This window comes from Erpetoichthys calabaricus, chromosome 1 (genome assembly GCF_900747795.2).
Source record: "Erpetoichthys calabaricus chromosome 1, fErpCal1.3, whole genome shotgun sequence".
NCBI classification, from domain to species: domain Eukaryota; kingdom Metazoa; phylum Chordata; class Cladistia; order Polypteriformes; family Polypteridae; genus Erpetoichthys; species Erpetoichthys calabaricus.
In genome coordinates, this window is record NC_041394.2 from 313,022,785 (window position 1) to 313,045,728 (window position 22,944).

The 22,944-nt window shown below is 38.4% G+C and overlaps 1 protein-coding gene across 1 annotated transcript in view; it reads left to right on the forward strand.

The window, feature by feature from the left end:
• stab2 (stabilin 2) overlaps nucleotides 1-22,944 on the forward strand; it is a 253,190-nt gene that overhangs the window by 170,371 nt on the left and 59,875 nt on the right. Inside the window, exons 45-50 of the mRNA XM_028817445.2 lie at nucleotides 9,488-9,607; nucleotides 9,693-9,737; nucleotides 12,964-13,047; nucleotides 17,052-17,198; nucleotides 18,025-18,165; nucleotides 20,194-20,256. Coding sequence (XP_028673278.2) covers nucleotides 9,488-9,607; nucleotides 9,693-9,737; nucleotides 12,964-13,047; nucleotides 17,052-17,198; nucleotides 18,025-18,165; nucleotides 20,194-20,256 — 600 coding nt within the window. The remainder of the gene's footprint in view (nucleotides 1-9,487; nucleotides 9,608-9,692; nucleotides 9,738-12,963; nucleotides 13,048-17,051; nucleotides 17,199-18,024; nucleotides 18,166-20,193; nucleotides 20,257-22,944) is intronic.

The window sequence follows — 22,944 nt, forward strand, 5'->3', positions numbered from 1 at the left end:
ATTATGCCTCTTTGAATATACAAATCAATACACATATCCCTTAAGCTCAGTGTTCTTTGAAAAGGCAATGGCAAAAGCACGGTTGGGGAGGTGGAATAGAAGAATTTCAGTGAATACCAAGTGGAGGCAAGAAAAATTTACTATTTCTTGGTTTAAACAGTGGTATTAACAACTAAAGGAACTTGATCGAGTGACATAGAGTGTCGGAGAAACTCGAAAGCTCAAGTTCACAAAGTCGCACAACGCTGGAAATAAAAAAGAAGTTGTCAGATATGAAAGTCGCCATGAAAAGGCGAGTCGTAGCCTACCGTCTGAGTGTCATATGAAAGCTTATTAGGGTACAGAGAAAAAAAAATAGGCACACAGTGGGAAAAAAGCACGAAATGTCAACTTTAATCTCGAAATTTCCACTTTAATCACATACTTTATTTTGTCATTAAAGTAGAACATCATAAACTTCATCTTTAAATAATTTAATTTACTAGTTTCTCAAATACCATCGTAACTAATGTAACATGTTAAATGCTTTGTTTTGTATGTGTTCTTCTATGTGCTCTATGTGTGTGAATCACTACCTGCTTCTTAAATGGGCTTTCTCTTCCTCCAACAGGGCACAGAATCCATTACGTGATATTACAGCTCTCTAAATAATTCAAACACTGAGATGTATACTTGATATTAGTTTCATGATGATAGGAGTTAAAGCATGCTACTAAACATGGGAACACGGTGGTGCAGTATTGTTCATGCCTCACGCAAGATGCTTTCTGTGCCGTGCGTGACCTTCGATGAAATAATTTATTGCAGCAGTACTGTCACTTTCAAACGTACCAATTCCTGTCCTTCCTTTTCTTTCTCAAAATACCAAATCGCCACACAATCAGCTCTGTAATAGACGTTACACCATCTGTAAGCTTAGAATGCCGATTCTTCAAAACTTTTAAGGAACATTGAAATATCTTCGTAGTACATGTTTAATTATTCTATCCATCTATCCTTCCAGTGTCACGCCAGCCCCAGCAAGAATACAGCGCAAGGCAGGAACAATCCGTGAACGGAGCTCCAGCTCCTCGCTAGCGCTGGGACACCGTGTCCTCAAATGTTATTTATTAACATTTTATAGTTTATAGTTTTTAGGATGAAATTGTTTCTGAACCATGAGGTCCGTACAGGAAAGGCTCTGAAGCGTTTTCCATATGCAAGCAGTTCAAATAGGCAGCATGGCTGAGGCAGCGTGTGCTAGATGCTGTACTGTATACCAATAATTCTCTTTCCACTCAACTGCTGTAGAGCTGTGATTCCACACTCAAATACAGTGATATAAATACTCCGAGTGAGGCAGTGAGAGTAATATGAAAAAGATGATCCGCTGTGGCAACCCCTAACAGGAGCAGCTGAAAGAAGAAGAAGATGCAATGAGAGTAACAACGCTAAAGCAGCTATGGTATTTGGAATAGTTTGGCCATTCCGTGGACCATTATATTATTACAGGTTAATTACAATCAGATGCATTAAACTAATAAACAATATGCGGTTAATTTCAGTGTATTTATAAAGCCACGTCAGGAATGTGGATTTGAAAAAGTAAGGATAACCACAAAGGAACAGTAGCACTGCTTTGACGTTGGGTGCCACCAGTCTGCAAAACCGAGCAGAGAACTTGCGTACGACAGGGTATGAGCTACCATGGAAATGTACGTGGCTTTACACCAACTGTATTTATAAAGCCGCGTCAGAGACGCACCGTTTATATATGAGGCCCCTGGTCTTTTTTGGGGTGATCAACAATCCCTGACAATAGTTTTTTTTTTTTTATTCCGCCTTTAACTTCTTGTTTGCTGGAAATTTTCTTAACAAGTAATTGTTTTGTTCCCATGATCACATTTTTTAAAATGTTATTTGATGATGAAATCATAAGTTCTTTTTGAATGATTGTTGGGGGAAAATGCTGAATATAAAATGTAGTCGTGAGTCTCCGTTAACAATGAATTCAAGATGGGTGTCCAAGTCTGATAGAGTCTGCCACATGCACTGCTCCATGCCATGCAACAAGACTGAGTAAAATGGCAAAGTACAGTAATCCCTCACTATATCGCGCTTCGACTTTCGCGGCTTCACTCTATCACGGATTTTATATGTAAGCATACTTAAATATATATCACGGATTTTTTGCTGGTTCGCGGATTTCTGCGGACAATGGGTCTTTTAATTTCTGGTACATGCTTCCTCGGTTGGTTTGCCCAGTTGATTTCATACAAGGGACGCTATTGGCAAATGGCTGAGAAGCTACCCAACCAGAGCGCGTTGTAATATGGTGCGCTATATAGCGCCCAACCCGGCACAGACTGAGGCAGAGGCACGTGTAACAAACAGTTTTTTATTTTTCTTCAGCTGTGGGGCACGCCTTCCCCGTGTCCCACAGGCCAAACACAGTCCCACAAGCACTTAAATAACACACAAACCACACTTCTTCTCTCTACCGCAGCACCACCACTCCTCCCAGGCAACCTCGTCCTCTTCCTCCCGATTCTGGCTCCCTGAGTGGTGGTGGCTGGCCCTTTTTATATCCCACCCGGAAGCGGTCCAGGTGCTTGGCCACCTGGTCCTGATTGCCCTTCTGGGTGGGGCTGAAGGTATGACCAGCCAGGCTGCTGACTCCACGCAGCTCCCCCTGGCGGCCATCCGAGCCCCCAACCAGGCTGTGGAGGACTCCATCTCCCATGGAGCCATGTGCCGGGTTGGGGAATCATTGGCTGCCAGGGAGGCTGCCACCAAGCGTCCCGGGGGAGGTATTGAATAGTCCATGGCTGCTCCCCCGGAACAGCTGCAGCAGAGGCGTCCCTGCCGGGCATGGGACCCGGCTGTCCTTTACAGCGTATTACGTATTAAATAAAACTCCTCAAATATATTGTGAGCACGGGGGCTGTTCGCACCCCTAGAGGATATGGCCGCTCCTCAAAAAACGCTGAAAGATTACCTTCACATTGCTCTCTTCCTTGCTGGGCTTACATATGGCTGCTTTGTCAAGCGATATGCTTCCCGCACTGTGCTTCGCATACTTAAAAGATCAAACAGCACGTATTGATTTTTGATTGTTTGCTTTTCTCTCTCTCTCTCTCTCTTGCTCTGACATTCTCTGCTCCTGACGGAGGGGGTGTGAGCAGGGGAGCTGTTCGCACCCCTAGACTATACGGATGCTCGTCTAAAAATGCTGAAAGATTACCTTCACGTTGCTCCCTTCTGTGCAGCTGCTTTGTCAAGCGACATCCTTCCCACACGGTGCTTCGCATACTTAAAAGCTCGAAGGGCACGTATTGATTTTTGATTGTTTGTTTTTCTCTTTCTCTCTCTCTTTCCCCCTCTCTCTCTCTCTCTGACATTCTCTGCTCCTGATGGAGGGGGTGTGAGCAGAGGGGCTGTTCGCACACTGGCCTAGAGGATACGGACGCTCCTCTAAAAAATGCTGAAAGACTACCTTTACATTGTACATCCTTGCAGCTGCTTTGTCCGGTGGTGCTTCGCATACGTAAAAGCCAAACAGTCCTATTGATTTTTGTTTGCTTTTTTCTCTCTCTCTCTCTCTGACATTCTCTGCTCCTGATGTGCACTCCTTTGAAGAGGAAGATATGTTTGCATTCTTTTAATTGTGAGACAGAACTGTCATCTCTGTCTTGTTATGGAGCACAGTTTAAACTTTTGAAAAAGAGACAAATGTTTGTTTGCAGTGTTTGAATAAAGTTCCTGTCTCTCTACAACCTCCTGTGTTTCTGTGCAAATCTGTGACCCAAGCATGACAATATAAAAATAACCATATAAACATATGGTTTCTACTTCGTGGATTTTCACCTTCCGCGGGGGGGTCTGGAATGCAACCCCCGCGATTGAGGAGGGATTACTGTAATGGTATTGAACAAGTTATGTTCATCTACATATATACAATACACTTGAGAGGCACTTCAGTGTATGCAAATCAGAGAAAATAAATGGTATCATTTTTAAACACTCCAAGGTGTTTACATTGTCTTGAGGTCTCCAAATAGTGAGATATACTGTATATCTTGTCACGCTTGGGTCACAGATTTGCACAGAGACACAGGAGGTTGTAGAAAAGAAAGGAACTTTATTCAAAACACTGCAAACAAACATTTGTCTCTTTTCAAAAGTTTAAACTGTGCTCCATGACAACTCAGAGATGACAGTTCCCCCAGGAGCAGAGAATGTCTGAGAGAGAGAAGGAGAAGCAAGCAATCAATTTTAACAAACTGAGAGAAGCCCGTGCAGGCTTTTTAAGAAGGCGGAGCACCGCACGAGAGGCATATTATGCGACAGAGCCGGCTAGAAGGGAAAGGGGGAATGTGAAGGTAATCTGTCTATGTTTCTTAGGGGTTTTCCCAGGGGCATCTGTATCTTCTGGGGGTGCGATCAGCTTCGCAGCTCACAATCTCTATATCTCCATAAACCCTTCATATATATATATATATATATATATAAGTCATATAAAAAAGTTTGGGAACCCCTGTTAATTTTTTGGAGCTTTCAAAGTAGCAACTTCCTTTTAATATATGTCATGCCTTATGGAAACAGTGGTATTTCAGCAGTGACATTAAGTTTATTGGATTAACAGAAAATATGCAATATGCATCATAACAAAATTAGACAGGTGCATAAATTTGGGCACCCCAGCAGAGATATTACATCAATACTTAGTTGAGCCTCCTTTTGCAAATATAACAGCCTCTAGACGCCTCCTATAGCCTTTGATGAGTGTCTGGATTCTGGATGGAGGTATTTTTGACCATTCTTCCATACAAAATCTCTCCAGTTCAGTTAAATTTGATGGCTGCCAAGCATGGACAGCCTGCTTCAAATCATCCCATAGATTTTCGATGATATTCAAGTCAGGAAACTGTGATGGCCATTCCAGAATATTGTACTTCTCCCTCTGCATGAATGCCTTTGTAGATTTCGAACTGTGTTTTGGGTCATTGTCTTGTTGGAATGTCCAACCCCTGCGTAACTTCAGCTTTGTGACTGATCCTTGAACATCATCCTGAGGAATTTGTTGATATTGGGTTGAATTCATCTGACCCTCGACTTTAACAAGGGCCCCAGTCCCTGAACTAACCACACAGCCCCACAGCATGATGGAACCTCCACCAAATTTGACAGTATGTAGCAGGTGTTTTTCTTGGAATGCGGTGTTCTTCTTCCGCCATGCAAAGCGCTTTTTGTTATTACCAAATAACTCAATTTTTGTTTCATCAGTCCAAAGCACTTTTGTTCTAAATGAATCTGGCTTGTCTAAATGAGCATTTGCATACAACAAGTGACTCTGTTTGTGGCGTGAGTGCAGAAAGGGCTTCTTTCTCATCACCCTGCCATACAGATGTTCTTTGTGCAAGTTGCGCTGAATTGTAGAACGATGTACAGATACACCACCTGCAGCAAAATGTGGGTTGTCTGTAACCATTCTCACAATCCTGCGCATATGCCGCTCCTGTATTTTTCTTGGCCTGCCAGACCTGGGTTTAACAGCATCTGTGCCTGTGGCCTTCCATTTCCTGATTACATTCCTTACAGTTGAAACTGACAGTTTAAACCTCTGAGACAGCTTTTTGTAGCCTTCCCCTAAACCATGATACTGAACAATCTTTGTTTTCAGATCTTTTGAGAGTTGCTTTGAGGATCCCATGCTGTCACTCTTCAGAGGAGAGTCAAAGGGAAGCACAACTTGCAATTGACCACCTTAAATACCTTTTCTCATGATTGGACACACCTGTCTGTGACGTTCAAAGCTAAGCGAGCTAATCCAACCAATTTGGTGTTGCAAGTAATCAGTATTGAGCAGTTACATTCATTCAAATCAGCAAAATTACAAGGGGAACCAAATTTTTGTACAGCCAGTTTTTCACATTTGATTTAATTTCATACAACTATATACTGCTTCAATAAAAATCTTTGTTTGGAAAACACCCCAGTACTCCGATGTTCCTAGGAAATGAAAGACATACCACTGTTATCTTTTTTGTTGAAAGTAGAGTAAATTATTATGCAGGCCGAGAGGGGTTCCCAAACTTTTTCATATGACTGTGTGTGTGTGTATATATATATATATATATATATATATATATATATATATATATATATATATATATATATATATATATTTATATATATATATACTATATATATATATATATATATATATATATATATATATATATATATATATATATATATATATATATATATATATATACAGTATATACAGTACATACTAGCTGTGTGTGGTCTTTGGAACAAAAAACAACCGAAAGACTCCCTAGCAGTTTTACTTTAATCATGACCTTGGAGAGGCGTCAGCTAACTCTTAAGAACAACACAGGGCAGAGAACAGGGCAGGGCAGAGTACATGGACCCATCTGTGCTTGCTGCCCTACTGGCTTTTATAAGAAGACACTGGCAATACCATATCTTAGCTGTATCGCTGGCATATGGGTCCTATTAATGTTTGTCTCAAGAAAAGACCTCCAGATAGACAATTTTTTTAGTAAAAACTTAAAGGCTTGCTATCTGTGGCTGAGTTGATTCACTTGCACACTGTTGAGCCACAGCGATTGTTGTGTTTCGACGTTGCATCTTTTAATGTGTGTCATTGGCACAATGTTGGTTTTGCACTGCGGTATTTGCTGCACACAGGTTGTTCGTAGTGAGAAGTGAGGTGCATGCAAGTGCTGAAAAAATGTCAAAGTGCATGCATGTGTCATCTAGTGGCTGTCGTTGAGCATGTGGAGAGTGAACAGCTCCATGCACACACACAGGTTTTTTGTTTATATATGTCAAATATGTATGTATATATACAAAAAGTATATAGTTTGCAATGGTATTTTACTGAAATGTTAAAATTTTACTGAACAATTGAATTAATTAAAATTTAACATGGTGATCTCCAGCATCCTCCAGGATTGAGGCCGTTACTTTAAAGTGAGTTCAACAAGAACACAAGGACACAGTTGGAAACTTGTTAAGGGTAAATTTTGCACAAACATTAGGAAGTGTTTCTTTATATAGAGAACCAGAGACACATGGAATAAGCTACCAAGTAGTGTGGTGGACAGTAGGCCTTTAGGGACTTTCAAAACTAGACTTAATGTTATTTTGGGAAAATTAAGTGGATAGGACTAGTGAGCTTTCTTGCCCTAAATGGCCTGTCCTTGTCTAGACTGTTCTGATGTCTAAAAACAGAAGGATATAGATAGGATATAACAGTACAGTAATAATATTTACGTTTTTCTTTCTAAAGTATTCACATGAAAATAAATTCTCTTATTTGTTGTCCAGATTGCTGTGTAGTTGACCTATTTAGACATTTCCCAATGAATAAAAGTCAAGCAAACACATGCCATTTGCGTGTCCTTTTTTTGCCTTTCCAGTGCCTGTCGTTTTATTTAGTCTGAGACACACCTTGGGGATCTGATACATCTGAGCAAGTGGGAGTAATCAGCCATGTATCACTTGATAGCTAATGATTTAATTTATTTTACTTTATTTAAGAGAAATAAACACATATAGTAGCACACAGTACAACTGATGAGACCTTCACATGAGTAATGCAGCAATACAACCATTATGTTCCAAAAAAAGATGTAAGAGATAAATCCCTCTAACTAAAAAGAAAATGCATAACCTCTGTCTTCTACCTGCCTCAGCTAAAGGTCCAGTGTGATTCCTCATGTATATTAAAACAGGACGAAGGATCAAGCCAAGACTCGGCAAGCTATTTATGATAACAAGAATGAATTCTTTCTTACCAAAGTCTAAACATCAGGTGCTACTTCAGATGTATTCTGTCAAGGGGTTAGGGGTGATTTTTAAATTTGGAAGATATGCAAGGATTTTAGGTCAAAATGATGCGAGTGTGGAGCACTGCCAAAACAATTGACCTAAGGGAATAGTATGTGTTGCACAAATTAAAGAAAAATGAATTTTCTGAATAGCTGAGTTCCATTCCTTATCTAAAATTCTAATAGAAAGCACTTTTTCCCCATCATTCCTTGAGATCTTTGCATGGTGAATTTCTTAAAGGTTCTTGATAAAATCTTGAAATATCTCCATCAAAACTAACTGGCATTGCTTCATGAATGGAGATTAATAGACGGTAAGAACAATTAGGCATATTATTTTTCACAAATTGTTTGGACTTGTATGCACTTTAGGAATACTTGTCTGAGGGTCAGCACTATCCGTGAACCATATTTCTGCCCAGGTGCCTTGTCTTCCTTTAGGAAAAAAGGTGTAGGTAATGATTTGGTTCAGCATGTATTTTACTCTGATAGACTAATCTTGTTTTGATTTTGCTCCAGATGTGTCTTTTTTCAAAACAGTTCTTTTATCAAGTAATGTTCTATGGTAGTGTTTCAAATTTTAGAATAAACACCCATGTTCACTCACATTTTAACCACAATAGCGAGTCAAGCTGTGCACAGTACTCACAATTTTCTCTGCGAATTTAATATAACCACATTGCACAGGATAACTCATTCTTTCTCTGTTTTCAGGCCTTCCTTTTTTTCATCAGTCATTGTGACTTCTAAACTGTGACTGTCTTTTTTTATTCTAAATTAGCCTGAGTGGCGGGCACTTGTGACTCGTGGCAACGATTGTTTCACCTCTATCTATCTATCTATCTATCTATCTATCTATCTATCTATCTATCTATCTATCTATCTATCTATCTATCTATCTATCTATCTATCTATCTATCTATCTATCTATCTATCTATCTATCTATCTATCTATCTATCTATCTATCTAGTATCACCTTTTTTTATATACTTGATTAATCCCTGAGCGGAAATTGTCTTTTCACGTGACCTTTTGGGGTTCAGAGCCCAGGGTCAGCCATTGTACAACCCTTTTCCTGTTAATGGCCTTGCTCAAGGATCCAACAAAGTAGGATCGCTTCTGTCAGTAATGGGATTTGAATCAGCAAACTTCCAGGTATCAGTGCAGGTCCTTAGCCACAAAACTGTGAGGACTGAAGTACACTGACATAACTGAATTGTTTGCAAATCATTCTCTTGTGCTTCTGCTTGGCTTGTGCACCTAAAAAAACAGTGATAGTAAAATTATGCCTTTTTTTGTTTTTTTAAAGATTTTTAGTCTATTTTCACATTTATAAAAGAACACTATATTTTTTAAGTTTGTCAATGAAGTTCAGTCCAGTGCCAGTCTATAGCACGTTGCCCACCATTGGATATCATATGATCTCAAGCTGAGTTTGTATATTTGTTGATCACAAGATTTTCATAATCGGCACACTGTGTGCCCCAACACCCCCTCATTATATCCACGTTTCTCAAGTAACATGTGCTGTCCATAACCGAAATGTCCATCATATCAAACTCATGAAACAGACCAAAGCACAATTTGTTTGGAAAGTTTCAGCCCACGTCTATAACGCAAATTTCTTTTTGTCATTTTCCAGAAAAATGGAGGTTGCAGTGAATCTGCACTCTGCACTCATATTGGACCAGGAGAAAGAAACTGCACCTGCCACTCAGGATACGTTGGCAATGGACTGAAGTGTCGAGGCTCCCTGTCTGCGGTACGGAAGGAACCCCAATAGGAAATTAAGAGGAACAGCATTGTCAGCGTTATTTACTTAATTATATTTTTGTCTTCATCCACAGGAGCTTCTAAGTCCCAGTACTTCCCACTTCTTGCTCAAACTCAAGGTATTGCATTTTATTTATTGATGTAGCTAGAAAACAGTTTGAGAGCAACGGCTCCACAAAAGTTCTGAGAGATTTAATTTCTTGGTTAATTTTAGCCTTTAATGTAAGATGGTTTCACCCTTGCAGCCCCTTAAAACACACTTCTTCATTATTTTCTCATTTATCAAATGGAAACTTGTGCCAATGACCTCTTCTATTTTCAAGCAGCTGTAGAACATGTCTCACAATATTTTCCGGGTCTTTGGTAGGTGTACACTGTGTCACCAACCTGGTGAGACAGGAGTAATAACCACTGTAATAATTTGGGAGAGAAGGAGGAGAAGTGGAAGTTATTTTCTCACAATTATAATAAACATTAAATCTGACAAGGGAAATTGTGTTCTTAAGTGAAGTACATTTTGAAAAATACTGTGACAGTGCTTTAAAAATATGTTTAGGGGCCTAAAATACCCTAAGAAACAAAACATAATTAACTAACAGGGGACAAATAAAGTATCTGCACAAACCTGAAGTAAAATACAATGTATTAACCATAATTCCATTCACTTTCTAAACTCAGTTTTTCCATCGGGGGGAATGGTGTACCAATCCCTCGCTATACTATGAAATGGGTCAGACCCGTGCCTGACTTCATCAAGTGTCTCAGAGTAGGAAAACAGCCCTAACTGGCTCAAAAGTCGCAGAGTGATGCAAATGTGGCCCTACTCTTAGGATTAGGAATACAACTATTTTATCAGTTTTTATCTAATTTAGGAGACTACTCCTAATTTCACCAGGATTTAGGAGAGCTTGTGAGCTGTTCTAACTCGCTAGGAGCTCCCAGAAGATGGCTTTCAAGAAGAGGATCCCAGGAAATGGTGGTGAATGATGAACTCATAAACGGAAATTGATTTTACAATAATATTTGTAACAAATCTTGTACGTTCATATTCACTCCACCTATATGGAGAAGCCATGCACAGTTTGTTGAATTTACTGTGTTGGTAATATTATGTGTACAAGTCAGCTTTGCAATAGTGATGATCTGAGTATGTCACAACCAGCCATTTCTCAAATTTTGCACCAAATGCCCTTGCAATGCATGAGGTAATTTTCAGATTTATACATTTACCCATGACTCCAGATGAGGTAATAGTAAAGCAAGCTGCATTCATGCATATTGGCACATACATAGAGATCATTGCCACAAGTGAGGATGAGCACACATATGTGAACTGCAAGTGATATCACAGTATCAACAGACAGGTGGTCATGGATGCGAGGTGTATTGGCCAGCATATTACCCTGAAGATAGGCGAGGCAGGATGGATGATTGACACTGAAAATGTCACACAGGTATGCTGAGCTCAGAATTCAACAAACCTCTGAAACATTCTTGTTGCATTTTACAAGCCTGGGAAAGATCATGAAGGTAGGCAGAAATTTTTGAGACACTGGATAAAATCGAGACAAGGGGGAATCACAGAGAGATAGCGGCACGGCATGACACAGTGGAAGACGTTTGAAACAGTGGAAGAGTGAATGTGACTTCTGAAACAGAGCAAGAATAGTTGAGGCTAGTTACAGTGACTTATTTTATGAGGTGTTTCCTGTGGCCATAATAGCATGAGGGCAATTTATCTGAAAGTATGACCATATAAAATCTGCCCAACTATCCATTTTCTATATCTTTATCCTGAGCAAGATCGTGGGGAAGCTGGAGTCTATCCCAGCATGCGAAGGCAGTAGCATCACCTGGAGCATTCATAATTAAATAAACGTGTCAGTTTCAGGCTTTACGCTCATTTGGTGCATGTCTCTGACTTTCCATTTTGGTGCTCATTACAGTATCATTCCGTGAGATGTTGTGAAGTGGCAACAATTATATGTAACTTAGCACAATATCCTACCTTGTTGTATTTTCTTCTTTTACTACTATTTTAATTGTTATTATTATTATCTTTGCGGTACAGCCTTAGCGTTAGTATCAGAAGACTAAAGCATCATCATGAGTTCCAATTTGTGGCTCGGGGATGTCGTGAAGTCATGATGTCATTCACTCTCAAACGTGAACTCTCACTCCTAGCTGAAAGTTGGTGTAGGGTTCTACTTACTGTATGTCCTACTCTGAGATAGGGAAAATTCTTATTCTAGTCAGGCTTTTAGTGTAATTCCTTGGAGTAATTCTGAGACGCTTAATAAATACGGCCCCAGGTCTGCAGCTAGTCACTGCTATTTGTTATGATAAAGGGCAAAAACACAAGTTAAGCATGACACAACATAAACACAACATAAATGACAGTAACCAGTTCAAAAAATATCAATCCAGACAATATGCAAGTTCAATCCACAAATCAGATAATGCTCAGTGTGTGTGAAAGACAGAAAAGCCTCTCAGATAAAAAAAGCACACACTGTTTATGTGAACCAACTTTTCCACAGCCTTCAAGCAGATCATTTCTCCAGGATAACCTTTCCTAGCATGTCTCACCCCATCATGTAAACAATCTAGCTGTGGATGGTGCAGAACAGGCTTCTGTCCCGATAGATCGTATTTTCTCCAGCCTGAAAATATTTCTCTCTCCCCACACTTGCTGAGGTCTTCTGAGTTTGAAAATTCCTCCTCTGCTTGAGACATCCTGTTTCTTTTAAACGACTTCCTGCCCTCCCTTAAAGGTGCAGTTCTTCTTATCACCATTTTCGACAAGACAACACATATGTCAAACCAACAGAAAAACCATATGGAGAGATGACAACAATGATGTGGCAACCACTCCAACGTTGGAGCCAGGGCCTATCCTGGAAGCATCATGCACACTGCAGGACTAAAGTCAATTATGAAGTATACTGTATTCCAAATATGAAATGAATCCAAATAGCTTTGTGTTTGTTTTCTTTGTTTATTCTGGTATAAATCTATAGACCTACATGATGAAAAGCAGTACATTGTACAACAACATCATGCTTGGCACTAATCAGTGAGTAATCATAACGGTGATAGAAAACAACAGTAAATAGGCGACAGTATTATCTTATTAAATCTTATTATCTGATGAAACACTGAAATATCAAGACGTCAATGGGTAGGTTTGAACTGCAAGGTGGTAGTAACAGCAAATAGAGCATTGAAATAAGCTTCTAGTGATGATGTTTCCACAGTGGAGTCTTACAGAAAACCAATCCTGATGTGGTGATCTGTGGCATAAAAAGACATTTTTATATCTGAAAACTCTGTCTGCTATTTCAGGGAAGTATGGTTAAGGACTTGTCAGGCGAAGGTCCATTCACCGTCTTCATTCCCACTGCTGATGCCTTTAGAACCAGTCTGCTTGTAAGTATCAAGTTCACCATTTTATACCCTTTACAATACCACTGTTTCCATTCTGGGATTTTTTGGAACATTTTTAATTTTTGTTTACTTCATCCAAGCAGTACATATCACTTTTTGTTTGTTAAACATTTGTGTAACAATGTTTCAACGCAGAACTAAAAATAATAATTATATGTATAAACAGAGTACATAAAATACTTGTTTTTAAATAGCATTTTATAATATCACATAATTAAATATTTTTGCAGTGACTTTATGAAAAAGCTTTCATAAACACCAGATTTTAACTGAAGTGATGTAAAAATTGCATCGCTTGATGCCCTGCTGTTAGTTGGTGGTTGTGTAGGGTCTATAACTACTTGTAACTTGTATTTTTTAGACATATTTTTTAAAGTAGTATATGATGAAGGGTTAAAATCTAATTAAAAGTCTAAAACTAAAATTATTGACTGCAACGGTGTTGACCAAGATGGACAAAGTATATTTTAACTCTTTGCTGGTAAATTATAGTGCCATTGATATAGTGAATAATTATAATCCAGAGATAATGAAGCTATCAAATCATTTCTAATGTTACACTCATTAATGTCTGAGCACATTTTCAATCACTAATACAATGATGACTTACAGGACATCGCTTCTGGGGCTCGTTTCTCCTTCTGTTCATTTTTGGATAAGTTAAACTACTTTTTGTTTTCCTTGCTTCAATTTTTTACTTTTTCTAGGATCATTTAGCTTATCTGGTATGATGTAAAGTACCAGGACAAGTGAGGTACTGTTATTGAGGTGTGCATTTTGTTTATGAAAATAAAGACATAGAAACACTAAGTGTCTGAATATTTGTCTATGTTTAATGAATAAATCATAATAATAAAACTTAATCACCTTTGTACCTTATCATACACATTTAGGAAGCAAGATTTTATGGAACAATCAGGGTTTCATCCTTGGCTCAAATTTGTTTACCCCTTTTTTTATCCCTATGTTGTTTTTGAATATTATTTTGTAAACTTATTTTCATATGCTTTGTTAGTCTTCAAGGGGAAACTGTCTTTTGCATGACCTTTGGGGGTCAGAGCACAGGGTTAGCCATTGTACATAGTGCTTAAATAGTATGTTGTGTTTTTGCCATTATGTAATGCTTTAATCAATATTATTTTGTTTAGTTAGCATTTTATATTTTATGTTAATTCTGTTAGCTGATGTATTGCAATGTTCCTTGTTTTTTGTTTGTTGATCCTAAGGAGGTGGGCCCCCCTTTCACTGTTGCTGTGGAACCACCCGCCCCTGTATTTAAGACACTACCAGAAATAATCTGGCTACTGATGAATTAGAGTTTCTGTTGCTATTCATCTCTCTCTCTCTCTCTCTCTCTCTCTCTCTCTCTCTCTCTCTCTCTCTCTCTCTCTCCCTCTCTCTCTCTCTCTCTCTCTCTCTCTCTCTCTCTCTCTATCTATCTATCTCACTCTATCTCTATCTCACTCTCTCTATCTCTATCTCATTTGGAATTTTTATTTTGTAAGTATTAGTTTTTAATTTTCTGGGTTTTGGATTTTTTTTATTTGCTTACATATAAGATTGTAGGCTGGTTTTATTTTCCTTTGGTTTTCTATTTAGCCATACTTTTATGTAATATGTATTTAATGGTATTGAATATTTTTGTTAATAAAATCTTTAATTATAAAGAATGATTGTTTTGGTACAGAATATGGGTCTGGAATTTATGGTTCCTTCATCCATTTTCATTTGAAAGATAACTTTGGTTTTCTTTGCAGAACACAAAGCCTACTTCTTGTTTTTGGAACCAGGCTTGCTTTTTTTCTAGGCTGCTGTGGACCTTTGAGGACTAGTGTGCAGAGTTGTAAAAAGTACTCGGAAATATCAGTCGAGTAAAAGTCAAAGTACTTTACCATTTTTGTCATTGCACCAAGCCAACCCAGGTTGGGCCACCTTTTCTCCAGAGTTTGGGGTTCTTTATATGAGAATAAAAAACAAAAATATTTTTTACAAACAAATGTTTTCAGTAATAACAACGGTTTTACTAAATGCAACCCATTTGTGGATAAGAACATGTGGTAATATATCATTTTAAATGACCTTTTTATCTTTCTACCATTCTACTTTGTCAGTGTCCATGTCAATTTACTTATATAGCACATTTAAAACAACATAGGAATGCTGTGGCCAAAGTGCTTTACAATAATAACTTTCTTACCCAGGCAATGCAAGGCATGTCAGTTATTAGTTATTTATAAATTAAACTATATATTTAAACTATACATTTAAGTGAGACACACTCTGGACCCCTGAAGGTGGTAGCAAAAATAAAACAAAACTGAGTGCCATTATGAACAATGCTACACAACCACTCCATGACGCACAAACACTGAGGACTTTCATCCAATGAATTATTCAGCAGAAGTGTGTCAAGAAACACCACTGAGGGGTCTTTTATAACAACAGGAATACGTCTACATAATGTCTCATTGGGACTGGGACAAAACTTCTGCTTTCTTTAAAATGTACTTGCTTTATAGCCATTCCAGTGTGTGTTCAGACCAATATCTGGGTGTTTATTTATTTATTTATTTACTTACTTACTTAAATATTTATCTAATTATGTATTATTTATTTAAAAAGCTTCTGTAAAAAGCCCAAGTGCCCTTCTTGGGAACTCTTGGTGCATGGTCTGTTAGCTATAAAACAAAAATCAAGTTTGTTTGCAATATGTTTTATTGTTATGTTACTAAAAACAAGTGACATAACAATAAACCCTATTAAGTATTAATCTTTGATTACTTTAATCCACTGAACATAATTCAAAAAACATTGTCTGAGTGAAGACATTAATCTAACAAATCAAACATGAAAGAGGGAGTCTACATCCAACAACCAAATGCAGTCTGACATTTAGGATAGTTATATAAATAACATTATCCATAGCTGTGTGATATGTAAATCATACTTTGTTTATGTAATTATAGTTATACGAGTAACGACGTACTGCACGATAACGTGCAGTGAATACATTTGACTTGAGTATTCTTAGTTTTCCTACTTTCTCTGTACATTTAGCATTCGTTTGCTCAGAGGTTGATGTTCTTGCTGCTTTCTGAGCAACTCTTCTTTTCTCCACCCTAGTGGCCCGCTTCTTCTTTCATCGGCATCTTTTCACATTAAAACTGAATAAGTCAGTGTTTGTGTTGCAATTACTTAGTACGTTTTTCTTAATTTTTCACTTAAGCTGGCACTTAAGTCTTCAATCTGCCACAAGAATGATTTAATATATAATGAGGTAGGGGAAGTGATTGCGAAGGTGGTAGGGATGAGAATGGCTGGCCACCCTTCTGCACGCTGCCAACAGTTGATTTTACAATAAAATAAAGTAAAAATAAAAAGAATAATAAAAATCATTACCCCAAAAGCAGACAGTAGACGTCACATAGTATATGTGTACCAAATTTCAGGGCAATAGGTCAAGCAATTTGTGAGCTACAGGTGATTTAAAATCCTGGACAGAAAAATGGACAGCCACGGTAGCGTATTATATAAGAAGATTTTGCATTTACATTGTTAATAAATTAATGATATTTTCCCATCAATTATATATTTTTTTTGCACCGTGTAATTTTGAACCCTCAAATGCAATGTAAAATCAGTTCAGTTTTTCAAGCCACGTGGTTGAATTTGCTTACATCTGTCTACTTTTTTAATTTTAATAGCCTGGAAAACTCATGCCATCAGTTTCAGAAGGAATGTAAGCCTGTAGTCACTAAATGGCACATAAAACATCAGAATATACAGTATATGCTGGTGTGCAGAGGTCAAAGAAAAATAAACTGTAAATCTGTAAAAAGCCAAATTTCCCCTGGGGGACAAATAAAGTTTTATCTATCTATCTATCTGTCTGCCTGCCTGCCTGCCTGCCTGCCTGCCTAAAACTCACCATAGTGAGGATACGTCTGAAACAATTTTTAATTATTGTATATTTCCACTTGTTTTAGGTCAAGCAGTGGGCAGCTAAAGGGCTGCTGTCTCAGGTTCTCCGCTATCACATTGTTGGATGCATGCAGCTTGACATCAGTGACCTTATCACGCCCATTAACATCACCACACTCCAAGGAGAAATGATACAAATCTCTTATTCCCAGGTATCAACTTTTATGTCTTCATACTGTAATTATTGTATACAGTATGTCTATAAAATCAATCTGTTCAAACTAACACATAAAAACTGCCTTCTGCTCTGAAACAACTTTGTTCCTAATAGTTTCTCTACTTTTCTGATCAAAAACTTTGGGCTTGAGAGGGCTGCACATCTAAATGAGATTTTTAGGTAAGGAAGACAGACGGTTTAAGGTAGGGTTGTTATACTCACAAGTCACGGTGCTGGAGAGTGGCAAGATGTCATTGTGTCATAACATGTTGCATGATGATTAGTGTATGCAAGTAAAAACTACTCTGGTCTGTCCACATGACAACAATAACCTGTAACCTTATAGATAAATGGAACAAAAATTGTTCCTCATCCAATCAAACTTGACTAGACCCCCCTTTGATTCATAAGGATGCCAAGCACCAATTATACATTTATCCATATTACAATACTATTACAAAACTCAAATGAATGAGCTGAAAGTCTAATAATAATAATTCTTTGCATTTATATAGCGCTTTTCTCACTACTCTAAGAGCTCAGCAATTGCAGGTTAAGGGCCTTCCTCAAGGGCCCAACAGAGCAGAGTCCCTATTGGCATTTACGGGACTTGAACCAGCAACCTTCCAATTGCCAATGCAGATCCTTAGCCTCAGAGCCACCACTCCGCCTGTGGCTAACATAAATCAGCTCACCTATCTGAAGTAGACAGTTCAAAATTTTGGTGTGGCAAGATGGCATTATGAACATCAGGACTAATCTGTTCTGTACAGTGATGGAAAAGAAAGTGAAAAATCAGTAATGACTTATTGCTCTTTCAGGGTTTCACATATTTGAATAAGGATGCCAAGATACTGTTAACTGAAGCACCCTGTTCCAATGGCATCATCCACATAATAGACAAAATGTTGGAACCTGAACATTTTCAGTCAATGCCAACAACCAGCTATGGAAGTATCACAGTAAGTGTTATTTACAGGTTGCATTTTGAAAACTTTTTTTTCCCAGTTTATTGAATATTCTAAAACATTCATTTTTATGCAGCTTGAGTTGTAATAACATTTTTACATATTAAATCTGAATGCCCTAATGTCTACTCCGTGGTTGGATTATACTACTGTATACTACTGTACCTCCTCAGGATCAGAAATTATATAATGGATATACAGATAGTGGCAAAAGTGTAGAAGCACCTAAAATAGATGAGGAACGCAGCATATACCGAAAGGTAGAATGAATGAATCCATTAGTATATGGGTTATGGTCAGGTCTTGTTATCTGTAATCCACACTACTTATCCATATTACTAACCGAGAATAAACCGGATATGGACGCAGGGACACGGCGATGGGACCATGAGACGTACTGCGCAGGCACACATCTCATAAACCGCAAGCGATGTTGTATCCACCGTGAACGAATGAGTCACGGCCCAAGAACGAAAGAGCTCAACTAACATGAATGAGAAATAAAGCAACAATGCACCCATAGCTACCACTAACAACACAACCACACAAAAAAGAGGATTCAGCGCTGCACCCCAGAGTCAAACATGAGAGGCTGCGGAGGCCCCACAGGTCCACAAAGATACTACGAAAGGCGCAGGCATCACCGCCATATTGTGAGTGGCACTACTGCGGAGTGAAGGCGCAGGCATCACCGCCATATTGTGAGTGGCACTACTGCGGAGTGAAGTTAGGAATAATGTGCTGCTTGGGATTGTACAAACCGCTGAACACTTTACACCAAATTCAAACACAATACAGCTCAACAATACAAACACGAGCCCACCTGGATAAGATCAATGAACGCAGGCGCCTACAATGCGCGTCTGAAACTGCAGAAGCAAAGCAGGCACGGGTTCAAAACGAAAGACCACAACTGACGGAGATAAATAATCTCTTTCAAATCTATTTCGGGTTACCCAAGACCAGGGGTTGGCGAGTGAAGCGAGCAGGGGGCGGAGCCCCCTAGTTGAAACTAGAAGACAAGTCTTTGAAAAATGGAGGATTGTTGTGGAACACTTGACTTCATCATCAGTGACAGAGGAAACCATTCATCTTGCTGCTGTTTGGTGACATTGAAGAGGTGGTGGGCATCAAGGGCAACTATGGCTAAAAGTGCAGACTCCTAGATTATAATATCTATAAAATAGTGTAGTGTACTGGGCAAGTCTAAATAGGCAAGTTACTTAAACATCAATTATAGCACCGAATTGGGCATTTTCATTAAGAACAGTGTATTTAGACATACCATAGTAGAGCTAAGTGCACAGACCACCCATTTTACCAGGTAATGCACATTTACTGTAAGTACAATAGACCTAATGCAGCAGGCAGTGGAATAGAAAAGACGAGAGACATTTACTGCAACTAAATAAAACACTAGATGTCGAAAAGCCTGAGATCTTTCTTCCAACAGTGAAACGTAGTTCCATTATGGTGTCTAGAGTAATTTCTTGATTTGCCTTGTACGAACACAAAGTTAGCGCTAGCCATTCTAAAAGAATGCATTCATCCTGCACTGCAACATTCCTTTCCTGCTGGGCCACAATGTCTTCAGGGATGACCATGTCAACAGATTGTTTAGTGAGCTCAGCAACAAACCCATCTATATGCTTTGGCTGTCACGGTCATTAGATCTGAACCCACTGAAGCATTCACATGAAATCTGGAAATTAGGTCTGAGTTTTGGCTTTCTAATGGAAGAATGTTCCCAGATATTCTCTGGAAAATTCTAAACATTCAAGCTGTTATGATGACCCTTTAAAAACTGGCACCCTAACAAACAAAATATTAATCTGTGGTTTTGTTCCTTTTAAGACATTAGTGCTATTTTATATTTAAAGATAATACTGTGTAATGTTTCCTGAAGCTCACTATCATGACATTTCTGTATAAAAGAGGACTGCTGGTTTTCAAACTAAGCAGGTGTTTTAGCGTTCAGTTTTCTAACATACTTTCTAACACTTAGTTTTCTTTTTTATACAGCAGGATAATTTAACTACAGTGGCAGAAAACCATGGATATAAAAAATTTATAAAGTTACTGCAGGTTAGTGTCCTTTCTCTAATATATTTTCATTAGGTAATCTACTTTGGTTGTCATAATTCATCGTACCCAAAATTAAACAAAATACTGTGCTAGATCATGCCATGTCTATAAAGGAATATTCTAAGTATTTGTAATTTGTAATTGCAATTGAGAAGATATTAGATGATGTATCTCCACATGGGTACTGAAATAAGAAGAATGAGATCAAAGGTTCACTGAAAGACTGAGGCTACATGTAAAGGGGACAAGGACATTTAGAATTATCCCCCTCATGAATGCAGTTGAGTGTTACATGGTGCAGGGCCTACCATATCATCTTGTGTCAGAAGCACATCAGGAGCACCAAGCTGCACAGCTGCAGGTCCTGAATAAAAGAAAGGCAAAAAAAATCTTGTCTCTGTTTTTCACCTGCATTATTATCATTCTTTAATATTATTTATTGTATCAGTATGCTGCTGCTGAAGAATGTGAATTTCCCATTGGGATTAATAAAGTATCTATCTATCTATCTATCTATCTATCTATCTATCTATCTATCTATCTATCTATCTATCTATCTATCTATCTATCTATCTATCTATCTATCTAATATGAAACATTCAAGACCCTTACAGTATATGAGAAATGTAAAAATTCCTGTTAAATGTTATACAGTTGCTGTCCTCCAATGTGTTGGAGAAAGACCAGAGATATTTAGTCTAGCCAACAGAGGTTGGACAGCATGAAACTGAAGGGCTTTCTGACTGTAAATTAGGTTTTAAGCAAGATTGCATGTTATTGTTCACCTTCCTCCATGGACTCTAATTAGATTATCACAAGATTCATTTTGAGCTGGTTCTGCTTTTCCTCCCAGTGAATCTTTTATTAGGAATCATTTATTGCGTTAATTAGTAAACTATTTGCATTAATATGGTGCTTAATACAAATCACCAGCTCCTTTATCTGGCTTCAAATTAATATACAGCATGCAGACACATTCAAGAAGTTAACTTGATGTCCAACCAAACGATAGATGTGTAAGTTCTCATCATTGATCATGATATAATTGTTGGTGTAAGACATGGTGAGTCCAGAAGTTAGGAGCAAGACACCCCCATGTGCTCTGCAGTCCCTCAATTTGCCAGGGACTGTGCAATAAACAAACAAAATTCAGTGATTTGGAAGTTCTGTGGGCAAAACACCTTGTTATTAAGCGACACAAGAGGAGAAAGGCCAGATCTGTACAACAGATAGGCCACAGATACTCAAATAATAGCTTCTTACAAGTGGTGTGGAAAACGGCATCACTAAACACATAACACATTTGACCTTAACAGCATAAGATTCAATCAGGCTCAACTCATACCAGCTAAGAACACTGGAAAATGTTTTCTGGTTTAACAAATATTAATTTTTGCAACAACATATACAGTAGATACACTGAGGGAACACAATGTCTACTAAAGAACTGTTGATGTGCCAGTTGGGTCACCTCTTTTAATAAGTGCAGAGTTCCAAAAATACACAGGTGCTCTATGGCGCAAATATGTACAAAAAAACTAAAGAAAATAGCTGACAGTGGTTCAAGGCTTTGTAGAGCAGTCCATTTTTATGTGAAAGCGCTGTCCTGCTGTCTGCTCTCTGCAGAAGGAGACAACCCCTGCCTGGAGCACCTTGGCTTTATAGTGGCTGGACTGAAAATGGTGGGGTCAGTTGCCCTGACTGGGCAGTTTCTCTCTCCTTTTGGTCAAGGAAGAGATAACACTGTCAGTGACTCGTTGAGTCCCAGAGTGCTAGTGCTTATCTCTGATGAGCCTAGAAAGAGAGCCTGAGGTGCACATGCGGGACAATATGTATATATATTTTCACTATTACTTCGAATGCCGTGAATGTAATTACCCCGATCTACATGCTGTCAAATAAATGAACCACACGCCGTGGCGCAACATTAGGGGCATCGCCTGTGACGCTGTATGCTGGGTTTATTCAAGTTATTGTCTGTTTTTTACCTGCATTTTTTATTACTCTTTAATTTAATATTTTTTTGCTGCTGGAGTATGTGAATTTCCCCCTGGGATTAATAAAGTATCTATCTATCTATCTATCTATCTATCTATCTATCTATCTATCTATCTATCTATCTATCTATCTATCTATCTATCTATCTATCTATCTATCTATCTATGTCCAAGTGTCTGTTGATGGCGTACAAAACTCGTTTAGTAAACTGTTGTATGATGGTTGACATTTAGTAAACGAGTTTTGTACGCCATCAACAGACACTTGGACATAAACCCAGCATATGCCAACTTAAGAAGGACATATAAACAATGATTAAACTATACAACCCCCCCCCCCCCCGATCATACTGACTTAGTCACCGCCACCCACCCCCCCATTCCCTCCCCCCCCCCATACTGAATGTGTTGCTATATATTGCCTTTGATTCTTGTAAGTCTAAGCATTATCCTCTGATGAAGACCCCTGATAGGGGTTGAAAGCTCAGGAATAAAACTATTTTATGATACGTGATTCGTTTTTTCTCCCTTCGTGGATCTCCAACTGCAAATATGCAAACCGTATCACAGACCTTCTCTTCCATTCATATATATATATATATATATATATATATATATATATATATATATATATATATATATATATATATATATATGGCCACTAGGGGCATCACTGAGCACCAAACCCCAC